We start from the raw sequence: 25,154 nt of genomic DNA on the forward strand, positions 1-25,154 counted from the left end.
GGGGCTCACTACTGTCATCTCAACTCGGGGTTCTTTTCCCCCCTAGTGGTGGAGGTGGAGGGGCATGATGGGTGGGCCAGTGATCTTTGTCATGTGTAATAAAGCAATTGGAAAAAGCAGAGCTGATCTGGTTGTGTCTTGAACCCTTGGCCATCTTGTGAAGGTTTGGAAGGGCTTTGTCCAGCCTGGGTCTCTGAGCCTTTTGAGTCCACATTCTCTGAGAATCTGATCAAAGCCACTAACCCTCATTGTGGGGGGTGGATGTGGGGCACTTCCTCCTGCTCCCAAGCTAATCTCTCCTCATCTCATGGAGAAAAATTTTTCTGTGACTTCCTTCACAATTCCAGGGATGGGGTTCTCGGTCCTCTGCAAGACATCCTGTCTGGCCAGACCAGAGCTTCTCACCCTCTCAGTAGGACTCCGATATCACCATTTGCTCACCTGTCCTTCCAGTCCACGGGAACTTCCAGAACCCAGATCTGATTGTGTCACCAGCCCTACCAGCCCTGCCCTCCTCTGGCTCCTACTTCAGTGGCTTTCTCTGCTTAAGCCTGATCTGGAGACCTATCTCCCCTTATAGCTGAGGAGGAACCCTACCCCTGCCCTGCTGGTTTTCACCAGGCCAAGCTCCTTACCTCAGAGTCTTTGCACATGCTGTTCCCTTTGTCTTTGTGACCCTTCTGAACCACTGTTTCTCTTCCTTTAGCTCTTGGCTTAGCTGTCACCTCCTCTGAGACTGGGACTTTTGCTGTGATGACAGTGGGCCAGGCATTGTGTGCCAGGCACTTAGGAGTTATCTCTGGGTCTCAAAGGAAACATGACTGCACCCCAAATAGCCACATGCTCCACTGTAAACCTCAACCCTTTGTAAATGGGCAATGTCTTGGGATGATTTTGTCCAAAGAGCTTGGCACTAAAAGTGATACGTGAAACTTGGACCAGAGATTTAAAAGCCATGTATGACCCATCTTCCTGCTATGTTGGACCCTGAAGTTACATATTGAGGTGATGAAACCTCCACTAGCCTAGAGCCCTGAGTGTCTACCTGAAGTCAAGTCCCACGTGCCACATGGGCTTGCCTGAGAAATAAATGTCTATTGTATTCAGCCACTGGGACCCAGGGGCTATTTGTTACATGGAAGACTTAAGCCACAACTGACCTTCCTTCAATAATAGTTGCCCAAGAAAAGCAACACTGCCCAGTGGAGCCCAGTTCCCCAGTCCAAGACAGAAAGCAATTGTGATAAATACATTTATTTCCCCAAAGTCCCTCTGCCCAACTGGCCCCACATCCAGCAGGGAAAGATGTGAGAGGGTTGGCCAGAGAGCAGATGAGATTTGGCTCCCACAGGTACAACTAGAGAGGGGGGTGTTGGGGTCTCTGTTTTGCACGCCCTTCCCACAGGAGTAGGGCCAGGGGTACAGGAGGGGGGTTCTCTCAGTAGACCACCTCATACACAGTGGCCTTCTTGTCCCCTGAGCCCGTCACAATGTACTTGTTATTCCCGGAGATGTCACAGCTCAGCACGGAGGACGATTCCTTGGACTGTAGAAGGAGAGAAGGCAGGTAAGGGGTGGCTGGCGCTGGCACAGGCTGGTGCAAGCTCCTAACCACCTGCATGATGTTCAGAGGGAAGAAGCAAGGTGACTAGGGCCACTGCTGGCCTCTAAGGATGAGCCTATAGTCAAGGTGGGGCCAACACAGGACTCAAGATAGAAGAACCCAGAGCCAGGAACAAGGAGGCAACACATGTTCCAGAGAAAGTTCCTTTCTGGACAGGTGATGATGCTCTTGGGAAGCGCGGGACCTCTTATCTGGACACGAAGAGAGATGGAAGCGTAACACCACCCTTCCCCAGGAAACTCAGAATGTGCGCCAGGAGACCCACAGCACAGAGGAAGGCTAAGCTTAGGGCATGATGACCTACAGCAGGGCTCGACAGCCTTTCTGTTAAGGACACAACAGTAAATTTTCAGGCTTTGCCTAAAGTTGAAATAAGTCATTAGCCATTAAGTCCAGAGGCTAAATAAATCAATCTCACATATTCTTTTACAATCCTTTAAAAATGTAAAAACCACTCCACACCCACTAAGATGGCCATAATACAAAAGGCACAATAGCCTTAGCTGGAGTGGCTCAGCTGGTTGAGTGTCGTCTGGTGCACTGAAAGGCTGCCAGTCAGATTCCCGGTTTGGATCTCAGTCGGGGGGTGTACTGAGGATCCACTGAGCAGTGTTTCTCTCCCTCCCTCCCCCCTCCCAAGCATGTCCTCAGGTGAGGGTTTAAAAAAAAAGACACAATAACAAGTGTCGCTGACGATGGGGGAGAATTTTGAACACTCCTGTGCTGCTGATGGGAATGGAAAATATGGAAAACAGTCTGGTAATTCCAACAAAGATTAAATTATAAGCAGTTCCACTCTTAGGTATATGCCCAGAAGAAATGAAAATGTATCTACACAAAAACAGGTACAGTATATGAATGTTCACAGCAACATGATTCAAAATCACCAAAAGGTGAAAACAACCAAGTGTCGATCAACAGATGAATGGACAAAGTGTGGACCATCCACACAGCCTTAAAAAGGAAATTAGACACCTGCTACAAAGCAGATAAACCTTGAGGACACTGTGCTCAGTGAAATAAGCCAGACACAAAAGGTTAAATACTGTGTGATTCCACTCATAGGAAGTCCCTAAAGGAGTCAGATTCATAGAGAAAGAAGGAATAGATGGTGGGGGGAGGGAGGGGAAACTAGGGCAGTGAAAGGGGTTGTTAGTGTTTAATGGGAATAGAATGTCAGTTTGGGAAGATGAGAAAGTTCTGGAGATCGATGGTGGTGATGGTTGCACAGCAGTGTGAAAATACTTAATGCCACTGAACTGTGCACTTAAAAATGGTTAAGATGGCAAATTTTGTTATATTTTACCATAATTAAAAGGCAAACAGGCTGTGCACCCATGTGCCAACTCAGCTTTAGTAGCTACCGGCAGATGAGAGCCTTGGAGGACCCTAGGAGAGGCTCCTGTTTCACCACCAGTGTAACCACCCTGGGGCCCTGGGCACATGGCATCCTGCCAGGGGCAGGGCTCCAGACTGCCACACACCTGGAAAATGCTGGCACCATACGGTGTCCTCCAGGCATTGAGCAGGTTGTCCTTCCCGGTGCTCACGAACCACCGACCTGGGGGAAAGAGAGCAGGTAGGGTTGGAGGAGAGGGGGACTAAAGAAAGCCTGGGGTTGTGGGCTGCTGGCAGAGGTGGGACAGACAGGTCTGGCCTCTCCCTTTAGGGCACCTCTGCCCTCATTTGGGGGACACAAGCCCCCTTACGGAACTGAGGCTTGATCCTTCCATTTTTCAGAAGGTAAAGTCAAGGCCCCAGGGCTCCACCTGATCTTCAAGAAGGGGGTGCCCCCAGGAGAGGGCTGGCCAGATAAAATGCACAGTGCCCAGTCCCATGTGAATCTCAAGGAACCATAGGTATCTTTAGTACAGAGGGTTCCGAGTATTTCTTCCTCTTCCTCTTCTTTTTTTAGTACATGTACGTTCCAGGCCATATTTAGGACATACTTATACTAAAAAAAAAGAAGAAAAAAGATAGTTTTTTTAGCATAAGTAAAGCCCATGCAATATTTGGGATCTATTTGTACAAAAAAGATTAATTGCTTTTTAGTATAAGTATGTCCCATGCATTATTTGGGACATTCTTACCCTAACAAATGATTTGTTGTTGATCTAAGATTCAAATATAACTGTGTTTTGTTTTGTTTTGTTGATGTGGGGGGTGTCGTTTTGTATTTTGGCAACCCTGGCCCAATGCCCTGGAGTCCCACCCCAGTCCCAGACAGACACACCGCAGGAAGCAAATTTCAGGGACAGCACACAGCTCTCATGAAGGTGCAGCTGGTATTTCTCCGGCTTGCGGACGTGCAAGATCTCAACATTACTGCTCTCCATGCCAACGGCCAGCCAGTCCTGGTTGGGGCAGTGGCCCAGGGAAAAAATCTGGGGGTGAAGAGGGAAGAGGTGGGGTCAAAACCCCTTGGGATGGAGGGAGATGCCCAGAAGAAGGGGGTTGGGGGAGGGGAGAAGTCCAACGCTCTCCCACAGTGGCCCCTGCATGGAGAGGCAGCTGGCCTAGGGCCTGGAAGCAGCAGGCAACTGCATGTCAAATCATTAATATTAATCAGCATTACACAGAACCCCGGGGCCTCACATCCATTATCTGCTTTGAACGCACAACAGCTCTGGGAGGGAGGAAAAGAGGGGGTGGTGGGTGAAGCTGGGAGAGGACAGTCGCTCCCCTTGAGCAGATGGTGGAAGGGAAGCTGAGGCCAAGTCTGGCTCAAAGTCACGCAGCAAGTCCAGCTAGTCTGTGAAGGACCAGGCCTTCCTACTCCCAGCTTGGAACTTTCCCTATGTGCCAACACCAGCTTTTACTTTGATTTGAAATGACTTGGTGGCCTCATCATTCTGTGTCCCACCCCACACAAGGCACAGAGAGGAATAAGGCCCTCTTCCACCCTAAACCTAGCAAAGTCTTACTGCCAAGTAAGACATGTGTGGAAAGGACAACAAATATATAGCAGAGGGAAGACGAGAAGGTTTCACATGTTCTCTCCTGACCATATACAATGTTCCTGTATAGAGAGACAGATGCCCAGGTGGGATGGGAGATACTCACCATGGAATCCCCTGATATGTATACATCTAAGTTTTGGAGATAGAGGATGGACAACTAGATCCACCTGCACCCCTGATTTCCCTACCAAGAAGACATTCAAGCTAAAGAGAAGAGAAGGTAGAACAAAAAGAGTCACGGAATAGAAAGAGTTGGGGGCTTCAAGGAGGGAGAGCAAATTTGATGGGTTTTGAAGGATGAGTAGGAGTTTACCAGTTGGAGAAAGGACAGGAAAGGCATGTCAGCCAGAGGGAACAATAAGTAGGGAGGACTAGAGATGTCACAGGGAATGGTGTGTTTAAGACTAGAGAAAGGAAGCCTTAAATGACAAGCCAAGGAGCTTTCACCCTGCCCCCAAAGCAGTAGGAGACAGGATTTGGGTCCAGGGTATCTGAAGACCTGTCCTTGACTCTACTTAGCCCTGAGAAGCCCCCTAATTCTGTCCAGCTCCTTCACCACATCCTTCAGCCTGGATTCCCACAGGGCCCTCAACAGAGACCTCTCTGTGTCTAGCTCTTATGTTAACTTCTACATCTCTCCTCAGGTCAGCAGCTCCCCATGGGGAGTCCTGGGGGGGGGGGTCAGAAACCCTCAGTAAGTTCAAAGGTTGAAGTTTGGTTGGAGAAACCAGCTATAAAAGGAGAGAAAAGAATGGGGGAATGGCTTGGCAAGAGCATCTGGGAAGATGATCTGAGGGTCTTAGCTCCACAGCGTAATATGAATCAGCTCCTTTTGGTTCCCTGTGTCTGTCTTTGGAGAATAAAAGGCCTGTATCTGAAGGACAAGAAAAATGGACACAGATAGCAGGTATTTGGTCCTGCCTGGCATCTGGAAGTGGGTGCCTCAGGGGAAGAGGAAGGGAGGTCAGATTCCTGGAGCTTCTACCCCCCTCCCACTGGGCACCTGGGAGCTGAAGTCATGCTGCTGCAGCTGGCGGCCCTCCCGCAGGTCCCAGCAACGCACAGTGTTGTCCAGGCCGCCTGTCCAGAGCCGAGTGCCATAGTCAGAAATGTCAATACAGCTGGCACCATCCGTGTGCCCCTGGAACTGCCTGGAGGGAGAAGAGCCTGGGCATCCATCCTGGAATTGGTGCTATGCCAGTATCCTCCAAGGCCACTCCTCTGCCCCCACAGTACAACAGGGAAGGAGGCAGGGGCTTGTCCAAGGTCTCAGGATACCCGCCACCCACCTGACCATAGTCTGGTTCTGCAGGTCCCAGACCACGATGTTGCCATCACTGCAGCAGGAAAAGCAGACCTTGGCGTCGGGGCTAACCGCCAGGGCGTAACAGGCTGGGGCTGAGGAGGTCAGCTCGGCCTTGATGCGGGGGGTGGGCGCTGCCAGATCCCAAATGGACAAGGTACTGGCCTCACCGCCCACAATAAGGCTCCGGCCATCTGGCAGCAGCTTGCAGGAACGAATGTAATTGTCCCGGTTCTGGTAGGAGAGAAACAAGGGCGTAGGGTTGACCCCCAGTCTTGCCTCCAAGAGCCCAGCTGAAGAAGCTGCACCCCACCCCTTGTTAGCCTGGAAGTCCTGCCCCAGGCTGGCTTATAAGTCCCACTCTTGGGCTGTAAGCTCCAACCCCACTGGCCTATAAGCCCCGCCCCTGGTTTGCCTATAAACTCCACCCCACTGACTGAGAATCCCTGCCCCAGCTTGGCCTGTAAGCACCACCCCCTTCATTGGTATATAAACGCCAGCTGTCGCAGCTGGCCGCAAGCCCCGCCCCGCCTCACCAGGCAGTCCAGCTGGGCCACTGGTGTCTTGGCGCCAGGCTGGCCCACATCCCACACCTTCACACAGCCCTTGCCTCCCGTGTACACGTGCTGCGTGGAGCCGCTGATGGTGACCGCGCAGACCACCTCGCCATGTGCCAGTGTGTGCAGCTGCCGAGCGTGCCGAGGGATGCCGGCACCCACCAGCGCGTCCGATGGGAAGGGCACAGGCTGCATCTGCCCATCCGCAGACACGTGGAAGGAGTAGGCCCTGGACAGGAGGTGGGCATGATGCGCAGGGTGGGAGCACCCCAGAGGGCATAGGGGAGCCTCCACACCCTCTCCCCCTAAGGCAGTAAGGGGTCCTAGGTGCCCCCCACCTCCCCACCCCCTGGGTTTAGGGAAGGGAACCACATGATCAAAGGGGATGTGGGACAGTCGGTGTGATACAAAAGAGAAAGGGGTCCAGGAGGTGGCCTGGTGCATGGTCAACAAGCACTTAGTCCACGAAGATGCCTTGAGTTCCAGAGAATGCTGTCCAATAGTGGCCACCAGCCACATGCGGCAAGTTAAATTTAAATAAATTTAAATTTTCAGTACCATGTATGCACTGGCCACATTTTAAGCATTCAAAACCACAGGTAGCTGATGGCAATCAGATTGGACAGCAGCAGGCATAGAACATTCCCATGGCCTGGCCAATGTGGCTCAGCAGTTGAACATCAACCTATGATCCAGGAGATCCCAGTTTGATTCCTGGTCAGGGCACATGCCCAGGTTTCGGGCTTGATCCCCAGTGGGGGGTGTGCAGGAGGCAGCCAATCAATGACTCTCTCATCCTTGATGTTTCTATCTCTCTCCCTCTCCCTTCCTCTCTCTGAAATCAATAAAGATATATTCTAAAAAACAAACAAAAACATTCCATTCCCATGGCAGAAAGGTCTATGGATATGAGCCAGGTCATTCTCTATGGGGGACATCCTGGGCACTATGGGTATTGAGCAGCATCCCTGGCCCCCACTCACTAGAGGCTGAAAGCATTTGGTTGTGATAAACATATCACCAGATATCATCAAATGTCCTGAAGCAGGGGAACGATGTACTCCTGTTGAGAACCACTGCCCTAAACTTTGCTGGTTACCTACCTCTCTCTCCAGGGAGAAGAGATTGGGTAGACCTAAGGAGGTGGGAGCTCCCATTTTCTTACAGAAGAAACTTTCTGGAAAGGCATCAAGGAATCCCAACCCCCACCCCACCATGGAAGGCCCTTGGAGGAAACAGGGAGCCCACCCTGGTACTTACGGCTTTCCCCCAGGGATGTTGGGCAAGGAGGAAGAGATGGATGATCCTCGGAGATGTGGATGAGATTCAAACGCCATCTGTCAAAATGCCAAAGGGGGTGTCACAGGGCAGGTGATTCAAACTCACATATGCCCTCCCCCATGCTCCCCTCACCCTATCCGTCTGTTTATCAGACACCTCCCAGTGTGTTTATGAGCCCCTCCCCAGGAAATCACAGATGCCCTCTCCTTTCTCATACTATAGATGGGAGAACGGAGGCTTTCACATGAGGGAACTCCTAGATCTCTGTCCAGGGAATCCTAGAGCCTCAGAGTTGGAAGGGTCCTGAAGAATCTTCCGTTCAATGCCTAGAACAGGAGTCTGCAAACTACAGCCCCTTGCTTGTTTTTTGGTGTGTTTTTTTAACCCTCACCCAAGGATATTTTCCCATTGCTTTTCAGAGAAAGTAGAAGGAAGAGAGATAGACAGAGAGGGAGAGAGAGAGAGACATCGATGTGAGAGACACACATCGATTGGTTGCCTCCCGCTTGCACACTGACCAGGGCCAGGGATTGAGCCTGCAGCCGAGGTATGTGCCCTTGGCCAGAATTGAACCTGGGACCCTTTAGTCCACGAGCCGACGCTCTAGCCACTGCATCAAACCAGCCAGGGCCCTGCTTGCTTTTATAAAGAAAGTTTTATTGGCACACAGCCACATTCATTCATTTATATGTTGTCCACGGTGACTTCTGAGCTATATAAAGGCAGAGTTGAGTAGTTGTGACAGAGACCAATGATCTGCAAAGCCAAAAATATTTACTATCTGGCCCCTTACAGAAAACTTTTCCGGAGTTTTTTTCTATGGCATCTCTTGCAAGTGCCCACCCAGCCTCTGGCCTGGGTATCTCCAGTGACAGGCATTTTATTCCCTCTGGAGGCATCTTGATCCACTTTGGGACGGCTCACTTTACCAGCCATCTATCCCAGTACTGCCTTCTAGGGCCCAGGCAGACCCTGTCTGATCCCTCCACCGCAGCTCAGGCGTCTCATTCCTTCAACTCCTCTTCATGGAATATCACTTCCAATTCCCTCCCTAGACTAGTTCTCCCTCTGCAATCTACCAGAATTGTCACTGTCCCTTAAAAATCAAGGCTAACAAATGACAGCACCTGCCAGGAGGCTGAATGGGACCCTCACCTCTCACGGCTGGGGCTCTCTGTTCCTCTTAATGCAGCATAATCACAGTTGCTTTGTCCACAGTCACAGGTACTGATTTGTGTTATGCTTGTGGAACTACCAAGCCCTCAGGTTATCTTTCACGTGCATTTGCCAAGTCAGGACTCCCCTCCTTTCCCCCAACCCCTTGTTTTCCTTTATTTAACTGATTTTTTTCCTCCCAGCCTCCAGCTCTTGGGCCCTGCTGACATCTCCTGGCATCTCCCACACTGAGAACTCACCATGGGGGAGCGTCCATACACCACAGAGCCGCTGACCTGAGGGGACAGGTGAAGGCTAACATAGGAGCTGGGCACAGAAAGGTCCCCATTAAGTGCACTGTGGGAGCCCAGGCTGAAGGATGCAGTGAAGGGACTGGACAGGGTCAGAGGGCTCCTCAGGGCTGAGTGAGAAGAGACAAAGACAGGTCTTTAGACACCCTGGACTCAGACCTGCCTCCCACTGCCTTGGGGTCAGGGTGCCAGCTCTGGGCTCCCTGTCATTCAGGGCTCCCATGCTCTGATTCAGCATTCACTGTACCCTGTCATATCTCCAGACATTTACAAATGTTCCCTCTGGCTGACATGCCTTTCCTTTTCCTTCTTCAGTTTCTGAACTTCTACCCATCTTTCAAAACCTAAACTCAGCCGAGCCAGGCGTGGCTCAGCAGCTGAGCATTGACCTAGGATCCAGGAGATTGAGGTTTGGTTCCCGGTCAGGGCACATGCCCGGGTTGTGGGCTCGATCCCCAGTCAGGGGCGTGCAGGAGGCAGCCAATCAATGATGACTCTCTCATCATTGATGCTTCTATCTCTCTCTTCCTCTCCCTGAAATCAATAAAGATATATTTTTTTAAAAAACACCCCAAGACTCAATGTCTAAGAACATCTCAGGAACATCCTTGAACCTCTCCAATCCACCCTGAGCCCCCAACTTTGCCTGTTTTAGGTCCCTCCTATTCCAGCCATAATCACACAGGGCTGGAAGTTTTGGGGTTTGGGTCTCCTCTCCAACATCTGGGAGCTCCTTGAGGGCAAGTTCCAGGGCTGACTTCTTTCTGGGACCCCGAAACCAGCACAGGGCCTGGCCATAAGACAGAAAAACCCCCACTATCATTCCCATATTACTAATAAGGAATCTGAGGCTCAGAGAGGTTGGGTCCCTTCCCCAGCTGGCAAGTGTCCAAGGCTGGCCTCAAACCCAAGCCTGTCTGACTCTAAAGCTTGTCTTTCCAGTGCACTAGGCTGAAGCCCCTGAGTAAGTCACTTCACTTCTCTGGGCCTCAGTTTGACCACCTGTCAAGCCAAGACAAAGAGAAAACCAAGGCCCACAGTGAGGCAGTGTCCTACTCAGTCATGAAAAGGACCAAGGCAATGCTAGGGCTCGAATCCAAATCACTTCCCTCACCCTCTGCCACTTTCTAGAACCCTCCCTCGCCCCCCAAGAGGATATCTGCTCTGACAGGCACCAGTGGGTGCTCACCAATACTGTCCGTGGAAGGTGTTGGCTTGGCAGAGAGTTGGCGGAGGTGACTGGCCGAGCTGGGCCCAGGGGTGGACGCATCCTGGGGTGGGGAGGAGTCACAGGACTTGGAGGCAGGAGTGCTGGTGGGAAGATCATTCTGGAGAGAAAAGACAGGACTGAACACCACCAGGCACCTGGTGACCTGCAGGCCAAGGACCTGGTCAGAAGTGGATGGGAAAAGGGAGCAGGAAGACGTGGTAGGCCTGGGCTCGTGGGAGGTGGCTACACATGGCAGTGCACCTCTGTGATTTCAGACACTTTCAGACATGTACACACTAGGAAAATGGGCCCCACAGCTGATCCCCTAGGCACAGGGGACACGTGAGTGTCTACACACATTGGAATGCCAGGTAGGCACCTGGGCGAATGTATATACACGCATGGTGATGGGAACCAACACACAAATGTATGGCGAGAACTGTGCATTCACATGATAACATATGCAGTGTGGACACATGGTCAGGAACACTCGTGTACACAGAATGGCGCAGGGTCAGCCCACAGCAAGGGCACACCCTACAGGAAGTGGGGGATCACAGGAGGCGGTGATAGACAAAGTTGGAGGCTGTCAGATCCCTTGGGGACAAGGAATGGGACTCTGGGATGGGCTCATGACACTGGAGGCCACACAGCATTCTCCTAGATGAAGGAACAGCCCCTGGTGCTGGTCGGCTTTTCCTTCTTCCCATGGGGAGGAAGATGTTCCCCACAGCTGTTCCTCCCCATGGGACACTGGAGAAGTGGGGAGCCCGACCTCCACAGAGGAGCATGCTGTGCTGTCTCTGCTTTCTGCCATTATCAACTTTGCCTTTTAAGAGGCTTCACATCTTTGCCCGGCTGGCGTGGCTCGGCATCGACCTATGATGCGGGAGATTGAGGTTCGATTCCCAGTCAGGGCACATGCTCAAGTTGTTGGCTCGATCCCCAGCAGGGGGGTGCAAGAGGCAGCTGATCAATGACTCATCATTGATGTTTCTCTCTCTCTCTCCCTTCCTCTCTCTCTGAAACCACTAAAAAATATATTTTTTAAAAAAAGAGAGACTTCACATCTTTGTCTTATGTAGGTTACATCTTATCTTTTCCATCACAAAATGACAAGTATTGTGACAGCCACACTCACACACCCTCAGGCGGGAATGGACAGGGGGCTTCACCATAAGAACAGAGCTGCCCCTCTCCCTCTCTGGCCTCAGGCTGAGAGGAGGACGGGAGAAGCAAAGTGTGCCCCAACCTTGATGGTTGCCATAGCAACCTCCTGGGAGGGTAAGCCTAGAAACTGAACCAATCTCCCGAATAGGTTAAGGGAAAGGGTCTAGTGGTGATTTTGGGGGGGCGGGGGGGAGCAAATAGAGATGAATTAAGAATTCCCCCAGGGGTGTCCTGGCAGGGTAGCTAAGTTGGTTAGAACAGCTTCCCCATACACCAAGGTTGCGGGTTCAATCCCTGGTCAGGGCACATACACGAATCAACCAATGAATGCATAAATAAGTGGAACAACAAATTGATGATTCTCTCTCTCTCTCAAAATCAATAAATAAAAATTTCTCTTAAAATTTCCTCTGGGGGGGCGGGGTGCAATCTTTGGTGGTCTCTATAGCTGTCATTATACCTGGGGAGAGCCTGGTTGGCGTGGTCTGTGGTTCAAAGTTGACCTGTGAACCAGGAGGTCACGGTTCCATTCCCGGTCAGGGCACATGCCAGGTTTTGAGTAAGGGTCGTACAGGAGGCAGCCAATCAATGGCTCTCCATCATTAATGTTTCTATCTCTCTCTCCCCCTCCCTTCCTCTCTCTGAAATCAATAAAAACATATTTAACACAAAATTTTTAAAAAACAAACACAACAAAAAACCTGGGGAGAGGCAAGGAGAAAGTTGTTCTGATATGAATCCTGGTTCCTGGTAGGGACAGCATCTCAGGTCAGGGCTGGTCTGTCTTCAATGCTTCTCAAAGGCCTTAACACTTGCAGGGCTGAAGTCTGCCTTGGGAGTGGCCCATTCTACAGTTTCACTGTTTCTTTTCAAGGGATTTCCTGTTTATTGCAAGAGATACTTGACTTCCCATAAGATGGTGAGTTGCCTTTTAATATGTATTTACAAAGTTTACTTACAAAGTTGCCTTTTAATATTTATTTAGGTACAGTAGAGTGGGTTTTAGGAAGGTGTCCAAATAATCTGGAAGGGAATGCTGGACCACACCAGTCTGGCCAATTTTTCATCGTCCCGTGTCAAATGGGTAGTATCTGTTTCCAGGCCCCCAGGGTGAACAAAGTGAATTTCAAAGCCTCCCCTACTCCTTACCAGGACGATCTCCTTGGCTCTGGGGAGTGGTGAGCTGAGGCTGGAGGCCAAGGAGGCTGGACTTTCCACAAGGTCCCGATGGGCAGGGACGCAGATGGGTGCCTTTCCACATGGCGTGGTAGTTGGGCTGGGGGGCTCTGAGGGTTGGTCCTGGGTTTGAGGTGATGTTGAGTGGGTATGAAGTGGGTGAAAAAAGAGTTCCTCTCTATACCCCTCCCAAGCCCCACCCCAACCTCTAGACAGGACACCTGCAACCCACCTTGGGAGGATTATGAAATCTCCCTGTGCCTCAGTTTACTTATCTGTAAAATAGGTTTAATGATGGAACCTACTCTATAAGCACAAACAGCAATAACTTATAAAGGCTTGGTTTTGTTTTTCCCCACTGGGGAAAGAAGAAGGCAGGGAAAGGGGAGTCACTCCTCCAAAGGCACATAGTGAGCCAGGGCTTGAAGCCACTTCTGCCACCCATCTCCAGTGTGCCCTGGACCTCAGTTTACCCACAGTGTTGTTTACCCACAGAAGATGTCAATCTGAAGTGTCCGATAACCCCTACTTCCCCTGGCCTCAGCCATCCCACAGAGAGGAGACTAGTAACCCCATTCCCTCTGGGCCCCCCCACACTCCAGAAAACCCACCACTTGCTCTGTGTCCAGACGTAGTTCCCTGCCTCTGAGTCCTGGAGTCAAGGAGGTTGGATCTCAACTCACCTCATCCACCACCAGGTTATAATCACTCTTGTCCTCGTCGCTCTCCTGGGGGAACATGGGGGAGAGAGCTCACCCTGGCCAAGCCCCTGCCTCTACACCCCCTTACATCTACTCAGGAGGTGGAGCATACATCCAGCAGGCACTGGACTGGATAGGAATTCTGGGGCTACAAGAGCCCGCTTGCTTGGTTCAGAAGTGAAGATGCATTTGCCCAGTGCAAGGGAGGGTTTGGGGGTGGGGAGGTGGAGGATAGGGAGTGAAGGGAGTGGGTCCCTCCTGGAGAAGAATGAGGGAGATAATGCTGAGTGCCCAAGGCTTGCTGTGTGGTCCTGAGCACCTCCCAGCCCTCCCTGGACCTCAGTTTCCTCCTCTGTGCAGTGGGGGAAAGCCAGAGACCAGGAGTCGTTAATATCTCCTTCTCACCCATTCATCTGTGCCCCCCCATCCCCATGACCCCAGCACAGACCTTATCCCCTCCTTGGTCTCCTGACCTGCAGCCTTGTCCCTTCCAGGTAGCTCTCCAAGCTAGTCCCAGAGAGATGTTCCTAAGACCTATTCTCACATCTGTGCTACATCTTTCTATGGCTCCCCATTGCCCTCAGGAGAAACACATGTTGGGCTGCCCTCTGGTTTGGCTGGAAACAAGAGAAGACCAAAGGTTGCACCCTGAAGGCCACATCTGCCCAGTGGGTGGGTTTTCTTTGACCTCCTCATTCCCAGTTTTCTTCTTTAAAACAAAATTTGGGTTGCTGACATTTATAAAACAAGCTATTATGTTTAATAAAAAAAAAATATTTTTAAAGATTAAAGGTTTTTCTGAGAAACAGCAAGATTGGCCAACACTGGGTTCAGTAGTCAGCTAGGACATTCTAGATGGGACAAATGCCCCCAGCTGGCCACCGTCCCAAGCCTCACTTTCAGCATGACCCCTGGTGCACTAGAGTTTGAAACTACAGGAGCAGCAATCACTCTGACAATGAGAAAGGAGGTCCCAGCCCTCCAGGGAGGGAGTCAGGAACAACTTCCTGCAGAAGAGAGCAGTGTTTTTGTGCCTTGATGGAGAAACTGGTTTCTGAGAGGCAGAGGGAAAGGGGTCCTAAGGGGAGGGAACAGCTGGAGCAAAAGCTAGGAAGGAGGAAAGCAGTACATGGTCCAGAGGCTAGAGGGACTTAAGTGACTAAAGAATTAAGCCTGGCCCCACAGGATCTCTTCTGATTGGCCAGTGCTCCATGAGCAATGGGGAGTTACGGAAGGCTCTGTAGTGAGACTCATAGACAGAGCTGGGCTCTGGAAGGCTCCAAGGGGTGAGGTTCGGGGCAGGTCAAGGCCTTGCGTGCCCACACCAGTTCTTCTCTTGCTCCCACTCACATAAGGTCCTGACAGATCTTTTTCCTCAGCTTGCTGCTTCCCGTTGCCACTCAGGCCACCTGGTCGCTCCTCTTCCACCACACTCTCCGGGGGTGAGGGAGATGCACTCTGCAGAGAGATAGGAGCCAGGCAGGAAGAAGGATCAGGGCCCTGGTCCCCCAGACGGCATTCTGGCTCAGCCAAGAATAAGCATCCCCGCCACTGTTATTAGGATCTGTTCCTCAAGCATCCCATCTGGGAAATAACACCTTCCAAATGTCCCCAGGCATCACCCGGTGTCCCCTGGGGGGCACTAATGCAAGTTGAGATGAGTTTTGAGTGCAAAATTCATTTGGATCTTAAGAGTTCTAGTTCAAAAAAAAGAATGTAAACTATCTTGCTCATAATTTTTATGTTGATTAGAAGTTGAAACATTTTGGATACATTTAAGCATCAACCCAGGAACCAGGAGATCACAGTTCAGTTCCTGGTCAGGGCACAAGCCTGGGGTTGCAGGCTCGATCCCCAGTAGGGGGCGTGCAGGAGGCAGCCGATCCATGATTCTCTCTCATCGTTGATGTTTCTATTTCTCTCCCCCTTTCCCTTCCTCTCTCTGAAATCAATAAAAACATATAAAAAATTTACATACAGAGCTCACATAGAATTTCTATTGAGCAGTGTGCTCCTGTAGATAATAATATCGAATGGGTGATGGCTAAATTAATGAATGGCAAGGTGGATAGAACACTATCATGGGCATGCATTCATTTATTCAGTGGCAAAAATAGCTCAAGATTTAAAACTTTAAATAAATAAAACTAGCCTATGGGCATCTCCCAGGCAACACAGTGTGAAGGTTAGATGTGGCCCATCAGCTCAGAACAAGCAGCTTTAGCCCCACTTGGATACAAAGCAAATGTTATATGAGAGAGCGAGTCTCCGGGTGCCCCTCAACTTACCCTGCTTGGGGCTCTCTCCACTGGTGGGTTGGGGCAAAGGAGAGAGAGAAGGAAAAAGAATGAAGGTTTCATCTCCCACGGTGCCGGATTGGCACAGCCCTCTACGGTTGATACAGCCCTCTTCCCAGCTCAGAATCTCCCTTCTCCTTCCAACACCCTTGCAAGGAATGGATTATCCCTTCCCCATACCAGTCAGATAAATGCCCAGGAAAGGTTAGGAACTTGCCCAAGGACACATAGCCAGTTGGAAGTAAAGGGGCCCTGCAGCCCCCTCATTCATTTCCTCACACTTACGTGAGTTTGGCACTCTGGGCGGGGTTGTCTGCCAGTCCTCCCCCCCAACCATCACACCCCCTGGCCAATGCCACCCTGCCCTGTCCACTTACCTCTGGACCCCTCAGCCTCCACACCTGCCCGGTCCTCCTTGGTAGCTGCGGCCAGCTGAGCCTGAGCAGCCAGTGCTCCAGACAGGGCCAGCAGCCCCGTGGCACTGCCTCCCACCAGCCCAGATGGGCGAGGGGTGAGGGGCACAGGGGGGACGTGGTGGGACAGCGGCTGGAGCTGCTGCTGCTAGAGAGGAGGAGGGGTGGGCCAGGGGCAGGCGGGGATTTGGGTGCCCAGTAATACCCCTGGCCCAAGAGGCTGCAGAGTGGGGACAAGGTCCACCCAGGCCAGCTGCCCACACAACACCCCCAGCTTTAGCACCTAGTGGTGCAGGGACCTGGGGTGGGGTTTCCCCAGGTCAGGGCAGGGGCCAGGATGACTCACCCCAATGAGGCTGTTCAGCTCCCCCACAGTCACCTGCTTGGCACGCTCCATGGCCTGTAGCACCTGCTGTTGATGCTGGCAGGTAGGGGATATGAAAAAGGGGGTGTTCAGGAGAGCCCCCTGGCTGCTTGGAGACCCCACCTACCCAGGCACCACCCTCTGGGGCCTGCTCTCTTCTCCCACCCTCATCCATGCCCTGGCACTTGCTATTTCTCCTGTCTCTTTTTTTTTTTTTAAATCATGAAATAGAGAAAAAGAAACAAAGCATATAAGTGCAGTTAAAACTAATAATTATAAATTAGAGCTTATAAAGTGGGGTCCCCTCGGCACTTCTGACATTGGAGTCAGATCACTCTTTGTGGGGCCATCCTGGGCACTGTGGAATACTAACAACATCCATGACCTCACCCACTCAATACCAGGAGCACGTCCAGTGTAACAGATATCCCCAGACATTGCCCAGTGTCCTCTGGGGCTGGGTCATCCTCAGTAAAGAACCACTGTATAAATCAGTACCTATATACCAACCACCCAGGTCAGAAAATACAAACTGGCAGCCCCTAGGAGGCCCCATACACCCTGCCTGCCTGTTATAATGCCTTTCTTCCAGCCCCTTCTCACCTTCCCACAAGAACTCTTGCTTTTCTGTATAGTGTTCCCACCTACAGCTGCCTTCCCAAATCTGCCTGAATTTGTCATGTGGAACTATTTTATGTCTCAATATCTATGTTCTCTTTTGTGTCTGGCTTCCTTCGGCCAACGTTATGTTTTAAGTCTCATCCATGATGTGGCCAGTGGCTGTGCTGTCTTCAGCACTCAGTGCTGTAGAACTTTCTGTGATGTGATGATTACATTTTCTCTATCTGTCCTGTTGGATACAGAAGCCACTGGCCATGTGTAGCAACTGAGAGCTTGAAATGTGGCCAGTGCAACTTCCACCATTCTCTGTCTCTATGAGTTTGACTCCTCTAGAGACCTCCTATGAATGGAATCACAGTATTTGTCCTTCTGTGTCTGGCCTATTTCACTGAGTGTAATGTAAGGGCTAACTTTTACTGGGTGCTTACTAAGCACCCAGCATCATCCTCAACACCTTGTATGCATCAGCTCTTCTAAACTTTATAACAGAGGCACAGAGAGGACAAGCAACTTGTCCAAGGCGACAGCACACAGCCAGAATTCAGACCCAGACAGCCTGGTGCAAGGCTTGAGCCCCACTCCTCACTCTCAGCCACCCCCACCCTCCATCCCTGAAGCCCATGCCCCAGCCAGTGCTCAGGCCCCTAAGCCACTCAGCAGAACCACTGCCTGCGGCACCCAATCTTGCCCACCCTCCTTCATTCTTCTTCCAGCTTTCCTCCTGCCCCCACCAGGCCCACTCACCTCCTGAGTCAGGAATGGGATAATCTGAGCACAGATGCCACTGAGGCGCTTCACAATCTCGGCCTGGCAGGAAGCAATTGGGAGGGGGCTTGGAGGGGAAGCCTCCACTGGGAGTCCCAGGTTTGAGCCCTGGTTGAACCCATGTCCCTCTGGGTGTCGTCTACAACCTGGGGCTGAAGCCAGGTAGAGATCCCGGTGCACCACCACTCAGGAGAAGAATGCTGTGATGGGATCTAACAAATACGTATTTGTCTTTGTGCCCAGTTCCTGGCATAAAGCTCCTAAAATCCTTGGGATTTCTCAGTGAAGGAAAGTATCTTTGGTTATTTATAAGCTGCTTTCAACCACACCTGAGTTTATTAAAGGATTGCAACTTTTAGCCCCATCCCCTGACCTTCAGGGAGGGGAGAAAGACTGGGATTGAGTTAGTGACCAATGGCCAATGATCTGATCAATCATGCCTCTGTAATGAGGCCTCTAGATGGCAGGGGAGTGGGTGCTTTCAGGCCCAGAAGTACCCGAGGGTCTGCCATGGAGCTGGCCAAGCTGGGCACTCAGTGCAGTGAGAAAGGCGGCTGCCACGGCCCTGGTTGAAGGGGTGGGTGATGAGATGAATGGTCCTTTTTGGGGTGCTTGCCTGCCTTCTGATGCTGGCTCTCATCTGGGTCTCAACACATACCTCAGAGGGCGCTGACCTGCTGCCTCAGGTGTCAGGGACCCCAACACCAGCACAGTCCAGCAAAGCAATGGTGGTCACTGACAGCATGAGAGAGGAGGCCCCGGGAGCCAAGACCCCCAGCCAGAGACACAGAGGTCAGGCTGCAGAGCCAGCCAAAGCCTGGAACAAGGCTCCAAGCAACACCAGCACCCCTGGACTCCCCCCCAGGAGTCCCTAGTACTACTGTTGAAATTCCTCAATGATTTTAAGCAGGTGGCCAGGGCCTGGCCCCATGATACCACTGACTCCCTGAAAAGGACTCAGTTTCCTGGGAGAGAGCAGTAGGCACATCTCATTTACCATGGGCAACTGCTGGGAGACGACACCCAGACCCTGGGCAGCCTTCGCCTCCCTCCCAACTGTGTTCTCCACTGCCACGTGTCCCCACAGGCTGGTCCCCCACACCCCTGCTGCCACCCCAGGGTCAGAGCCAGGCCCCTACAGGCTGGAAATAGGCAACCTGCTGCCCCTGCTTCTGCTGCTGCCAGATCCAGTACCCACCCTTCTTCCCCCCCTGACTGTCACTCTGGGTCTGGCTGGCTTCACCCTGCTCCTCAGCCTCCTGGCCTCTGCCATGTGCCACCCATAATGCATCCGCAGGCTCTTGGCAGTGTGGCTGGCCCCTCCGGACCTCACTCCCCAGAACATGGTGGGAGCTGCTGTCTGCCCGGGCCCACTTCTCTGGCCTGCCTCTTCCCACTACCCTGGAGCCAGCCGTGCACTGAAAAGCACTCCAGGGGCAGGCGGCAGCCCCTCCCTGTGACCTCCATGGCTCTGAGCCACCTCCCAGGGCTGCTGGCCCTCAGTCCCCACTCACAGTGGGCTCCTCCTCCAGGGTCAGGCAGCTGCTGTCACTTTCTTGGCCCTGGGCAGAGCAGGGCCCTGCCCCTGGGCCCAGCTTAGTGTTCTGCCTGAGCACCCAGCCACCTCTAGTCTCTAATAGTTCCTTGGGCTGATTTGGGGACCCAAGGACTGAGCTGGGGGAGGTGGAGGGGGTTCCCTGGAACATGTACAGATTTAAAAACTGTGGGGTTTTTTTCCCTCACCCAAGGATATGCTTTTTTGTTGTTGTTGTTGTTAATCAATTTGTGAGAGACAGAGATGAGAGAGAAACATCAATCGGTTGCCTCCCATAAGTGCCCTGACTGGGGACTGAACCCGCCGCCTTTTAGTGTACTGGATGACGCTCCAAACAACTGAGCCGATCCAGCCAGGGAAACACTTTGAAGTGTTTTTTTGTTTTGTTTCATTTTATATCCTCACCCAAGGATATTTTTTCCATTGCTTTTCAGAGAGAGTGGAAGGGGGAGAGAGAAATACCCATGTGAGAGAGACACATCGACTGGTTGCCTCCTGCACCTGCCCTGACCAGGGCAGGGGATTGAGCCTGCAACTGAGGTACATGCCCTTGGCTGGAATCAAACCCAGGATCCTTCAGTCCATGGGCCAATGGTCTAACCACTGAGCCAAACCGGCGAGGGCAACTTTGAAGTTTTTGAAAAGAAAAAACTCTAAAATACAGGGTATACAGAGCTTCCAGGTGAGTGAGCATGAGAAGGTGCTGGGAGGGTGGTGCCCTGGGGAGGGCATGGAAGCTTTGAGCCCTTTCCCCATACTGTACCCAATGCATCTTTCCATCTAGCTATTCCTGAGTTATAACCTTTATAATAAACAGATAATAGTAAATAAGAGCTTTCCTGAGTTCTGTGAGCCATTTTAGCATTATTGAACCCATGGAAGAAGTGGTGGGAACCCCCCAATTTATAGCGAATTGGTACTGGTGGCCCAGACTTGCAATTGGTGTCTGAAGAGGGGGCTGAGCCCTGAAACTGTGGGGTCTGCACTAACTCTGGGCAGAGAGTGTCAGAATGGAGCTGAACTGCAGGACATCCCACTGGTGTCAGAGTTGGAGAATTGGTTGGTGTGAAGAAAACTCACACTTAGTATTGGAAGTATAGAGCAAAGTGAAAACAGAGTGGCTTTGCTGGTAGACTTCATCTGGGACAAGGTCTGGGCTGGGGGTGCCTCATTAAGGCTGAACAGAGGGGAATCCTTGTGGGTGCGGAAGGGGGTTGCTGTGGCATATCCAAGTGTGTGCTCAGTCAGCCTGTGCTTTACCTCTGCCTAGGTTACAGGGGTACTATGTGCTGTGTCAGGGTTGAGGGTGTTCCTACCAGGAGGGCAGAACCAGACTCCCAAGGCCTGAGTCCTACCCCATTCCCACCACCCCATAAGGGGGTCTATTTCATACACCCCTGAGACCACATCATGCTCCAGAAAGACACTTCCCCTCCCACCCACCCCAGAACCAGCAGAGATGGAAAAGCATGCCAGGCAGGCACCCCCAGGCACCCTAAAGTCCTAGCCCCCCTACCCAGAAGACCCAACACTAGGCTCTGCCCATTAACTCTAATATTCTGATGGAGAGAATCTAAGATTCTATCAACCTCAGAGTTTCCATCCTATTAGAAGCCATCAAAGAACCTTGAGGTCAGGCTCAGGATCTCGGGGTTAATCTTAGACAACTGAAGTCAATTTCAGAACCTTCTGTTCTAACTCAGAACCTTGAGATCACTCTTAGAAGTGTAAGAGAGTCTCAGAACCTCAGAGCACTAGAATCAATCTCAGATCCTTCAAAACAGCAACAGAGGCCCTGACCAGGTAACTCAGTTGGTTAGAGCACTGTCCCAATATGCCAAATTTGTGGGTCAGGGCACATACAAGAAGCAACCAATGGCCTGGCTGGCGTGGTTCAGTGGTTGAGCGTCAACCCATGGACCCAGGAGCTTATGGGTTTGACTCCCAGTGGTCAAGGCACATGCTTGGGCTGCAGGCTGGATCCCCAGTAGGGGGCGTGCAGGAGGCAGTCGATTAATGATTCTCTCGTCATTGATGTTTCTATCTCTCCCTCTCCCTTCCTTTCTGAAACGAATAAAAACATTTTGTTTTTTTAAAAAAGCAACCAATGAATGCATAGTGGAACAATACATCAATGTTTCTCTCCTTTTCCCTCTCCCTCTCTCTAAAAAAGATCAATAAATTAAAAAACAAAAACAAAACAGCAACAGAAGTTTGGGGTCATCTAAGACCCTCAGGATCTATCTCTAAACCTCAGTTCTCCAGGCTGAAAGGGACCTCCAAGACTGTCCATCTGGCCCCCTCCCAAGACAGAAGTCACCTCCACAGCCTCCCCGACCTGGCTGCTGGTCTCTGCTATGAGCCCTCCTTGACAGGGATGCCTGGCTCTGCTTACTGCTCCCATCTCTGCTAGATAATGTCTCCAGAGGCTAGACAATGTCTCCAGAAGTTCAGAATCATTTTTCTATCCCAAAGCTAAAATCTGCCCCCTGGTCCCAGAGATTTCAGGTTAAGACCCCTGTTCCCTGAATGCCCTAGTGCTGGGCCCCTCTCACAGCTTCCTGACCCCCACTCTCCCTACTGAACATCTTTATCTCCAACACAGTTACCTGCTTATGCATTTCAACGTTGAGCCCATAGGACATCTCATAGTACTGCAAAAGAAAAGCCAGTTGGAATGTCCACGGTGCCAATGGATGTCCAGCCCTGTGCTGGGTGACTCTGGATCTTCCAGGAGCCCCCAGGCTGGGGGATCACAACAGGACACAGATCATCCAGCCCCATGGGACCCCCTAGAGGGAAGCAGGGCCCCCCTTCACTCTTTCCAAGGAGGTGGGACAGGTGGTGATGCTCAGAGATCCTCACCCCTCAGAGATGCTCAAAAGAACAGGGGACTATCCTTGTCTTATTGTTCTTAAGAACTGTGAGGGTCCCTGGAGGGAGAGCCTGGAATTCCAACCAGCCCACTTACAGAAAGGGAAAATGAGGCCCCCAGAAGGCCAGGGGTGTACCCCAGAATAGCACAGTGCGTCCAAATTCACACCCCAAGCCTTGCTTCCCACTCCCCCACCCTGGCATGCTAACCCCCTCACCATGACATAATGTCGCTGCATTTCAGTCTTCTCACTGGCCAACTTCTCACATTCCAGCTTGAGGCTGGGAAGGAGACAGGGCATGGGGCCCCCACTCTCCCTGCCTCCCCCAAGAGAGACCCACAGACACCTCATCTGGGCCAGTTTCAAAGTAATGGGCTTCACTCAGCCCTCCCCACTTCCTTATACCACCCCCTTCACCCCGTCCCAGTCCCTCCTCACCGCTTCCGAGGCTTAAATGCCCCAGCACCAAGCGTCCCCATGCACCTCACCTGCGCTTCCACCTGGAAGGCCTCCCCTCGCCCCTGGGGGGGCTCCCTCCTGCCTGCTCCGGGGACGCCCCGCCTGGCCTGTCCCCGCCCCTTCACCTCGCAGGCCCCGCCTCTTTCCTCCGGCCCCCAGGTGAGCTCGCAGGTGATCTCCTGGGTCCCCCCCCCCCAGGCGCGGCGCCCCGCCCCCCCTCACCTGTGGTACTGAGCCTGAAGGAACTGAAATTCCTCTTTGATGCGGTCGCAGATCTCCAAGATCGAGAACTTGAAGGGCTGGCCGGACTGAAGCGGGGTCTGGGGGGAGGGGGGGGCGTCAGGGTCTGAGTTCCCGGGCGCCTGGGACCCCCAACCCCTCAGCGCCGGACCTCACTTACCGGGTGCCTTCCCTGGGGGTACATCCTGCAGATCCGGGAGCGACCTCGCGCCGGAGTGTGACAATGTGGGGGGTGGAGTGGCTGGGGGGGCGGGGGGGATGCCCGGAGAAAGAAGCCGGGGGCTGAGGCGGCGTGGGGCAGGGGACCCCGGAGTCCCCTGCGTCCCCCGAGCTAGCGCGAGGGGTAGCGGGGACTGAGAGGGGCGCCGAGGCTCACTCCCCCGGGCAGGGGCGCGGGGCGGCGGTCGCGGAAGGTCGGCGAGCCGCGGCCGGGTGTCGGAGGCGCGGGCGGCGGGCGGCGGGCGGCGATCAGAGCCGCCTCCCTCCGGCGGGGCTCGGCCGGGAGCCGCGGGCAGAGCCGCCTTAAGGTGGCGCCGCCGTCCCCGGGGCCCACCCACTGCGCCCGCCAGCCGCCCACCTCGCGCTCTCCCAGCCTCAGGCCGTGGCCCCCGAACCCACTCCCTCCCTCTCACCAGCGCCGGCTGGGGAAACTGAGACTCGCGTCCAGCCCCACAAACATGGACCTCCCCCCTCTCCCTCCCGCAAAGCACGAGTGAGCAAAACAAGGAAACAAATAAATACCTGGTGGCCCACGGAGGGGAGTCGCTTGGTGGGGAGGGGAGCTGTTTGTGGTCAGAAATGGCCTTTCTGAGGACGTGAGCTAAGACTTAAGGATCAGGGGGGAGCAGCCTTGCCAAGTGCTGGCAGGGAAGCCTTCCCCCAGGGGAAAGGGGACAACGGCACATGCCAAGGCCCAGAGGAGGGAAGGAGGTGCGGGCAGATCCTGGCTCACCCCCACTCTGAGCTTCAGTGTTCTCTGAGTATGGCAGAGGCAGGGGCTATTTTTAAATGAGATGGTACATGAACAGTCCTGGCCTGGCCTGGCCTGGCCCACAGTAAATTCCCAGAGATGGGATCTGGCATTCTGATTGCCACCACAGCAGACTGGGCTATCTCCCCTCTCAGACTACGGGCTCCTAGAAGATCCCAGTGAGAATGGAAACTGAATCTCTGCCTTCAGACTGAGGTCTCTCTGGGGACAGGGGCTCCACCCCCCACCCCCCAACCCCTGCCCAGACCTCAGACATCCAGTGCGTGTCCCTCACACTCACCTGGGAGGTGGGCCATTCTTATTCCCATCTTGCATATATGAAACCTCAGGGGTTTTCATTAAGTCAATCAATAAACATGTATTGAGTGCCTACTGTAGACCAGACACTGCTCTAGGCAGTGGGGCTCAGAAGGGTACAAAAACAGAGGAAAAACTCTTGCCCCACGTAATGTCTGCACCCATATTAGTAGGTGAATTAGTGAAAGCATACAAAAGTCTTTATCAAACTTAAAAGTATCATTTTCCAGACAACAAGTTTATTGAGCATCTACTATATACCAGACATCCTTCAGGCACCAAGAATACAAGGGTGGGTGAAGAACAGATTGTGGCCTTGTCTGAGTTCGAGGGATAAGATCACAACTTGGTAATTATGGAATTATTTGTGTGCACAAAGGAAGTTTAGGGAGCAGTGATAGAAGTAGACAAGAGAGAACCTAGTTATCTGGAATGTTTGGGAGAGGCCTCTTTGAGGAGGTTAATGTTGGAGATGAGACCTGAAGGATAGACAGAAAGCCATGCAAGGGGAGGGAAAGAGAGATCCTGAATGTGTATGTGTTGAAGGAAGTATTCCATGGCTCCCTATTGCCATCAAAATAAAATATAAATTCCTCCCTCTTCCCACAAAGCCCGGCACAAACCTCCTCCCTGTCTTCCCCTCCCTGATTCCAACTCCCTTCACTTTCACACTCATTCACTCTGCTCCAGCCACACTAGCCTCCTTGCTATTCCTCCAACTCACCAGGCACAGTCCTGCCTCAGGGCCTTTGAACTGACTGTTCCCTCTACCTGGAACACTGTTCCCTTGTTTCTCATCATTCAGGCCTCAGCTCAAATGTCACCTCC

The 25,154-nt window shown here is 52.4% G+C and overlaps 1 protein-coding gene and 1 pseudogene across 1 annotated transcript; one reads left to right on the plus strand and one right to left on the minus strand.

Moving 5' to 3' along the window:
* Positions 1-1,238: 1,238 nt before the first annotated feature.
* TLE2 (TLE family member 2, transcriptional corepressor) lies at positions 1,239-23,263 on the minus strand. Its single transcript, XM_087816633.1, has 20 exons — positions 23,199-23,263; positions 23,021-23,118; positions 22,556-22,619; positions 22,073-22,117; positions 17,888-17,950; positions 16,505-16,579; positions 16,123-16,306; positions 15,737-15,756; positions 14,799-14,906; positions 13,431-13,475; positions 12,721-12,870; positions 10,381-10,519; positions 9,141-9,301; positions 7,705-7,781; positions 6,424-6,673; positions 5,874-6,121; positions 5,588-5,735; positions 3,858-4,008; positions 3,109-3,185; positions 1,239-1,546 (listed from the first exon to the last, which is right to left on the minus strand). Exons 1-20 carry the CDS (start codon positions 23,220-23,222, stop codon positions 1,439-1,441), a joined length of 2,235 nt encoding a protein of 744 aa, XP_087672759.1. The 5' UTR covers positions 23,223-23,263; the 3' UTR covers positions 1,239-1,438.
* On the plus strand, positions 18,369-19,194 carry LOC107544327 (transmembrane and ubiquitin-like domain-containing protein 1 pseudogene; annotated as a pseudogene).
* Positions 23,264-25,154: the final 1,891 nt, after the last annotated feature.

The sequence above is a fragment of the Miniopterus natalensis genome, chromosome 4, assembly GCF_054644295.1.
Source record: "Miniopterus natalensis isolate mMinNat1 chromosome 4, mMinNat1.hap1, whole genome shotgun sequence".
In the NCBI taxonomy this organism is placed as follows: Eukaryota; Metazoa; Chordata; class Mammalia; order Chiroptera; family Miniopteridae; genus Miniopterus; species Miniopterus natalensis.

Bases quoted from the DNA above. Each gene is read 5' to 3' on its own strand.
- TLE2 (XM_087816633.1), bottom strand. From the start codon at position 23,222: ATGTACCCCCAGGGAAGGCACCCG. The intron at 14,907-15,736 runs GTAAGTTGAGGG...ATCTCTCTGCAG, and splicing joins TGGAGAGAGCCCCAAGCAGG to AGTGCATCTCCCTCACCCCC. The intron at 10,520-12,720 runs GTAAGGAGTAGG...TTTTCTCTCCAG, and splicing joins GAGCCAAGGAGATCGTCCTG to AATGATCTTCCCACCAGCAC.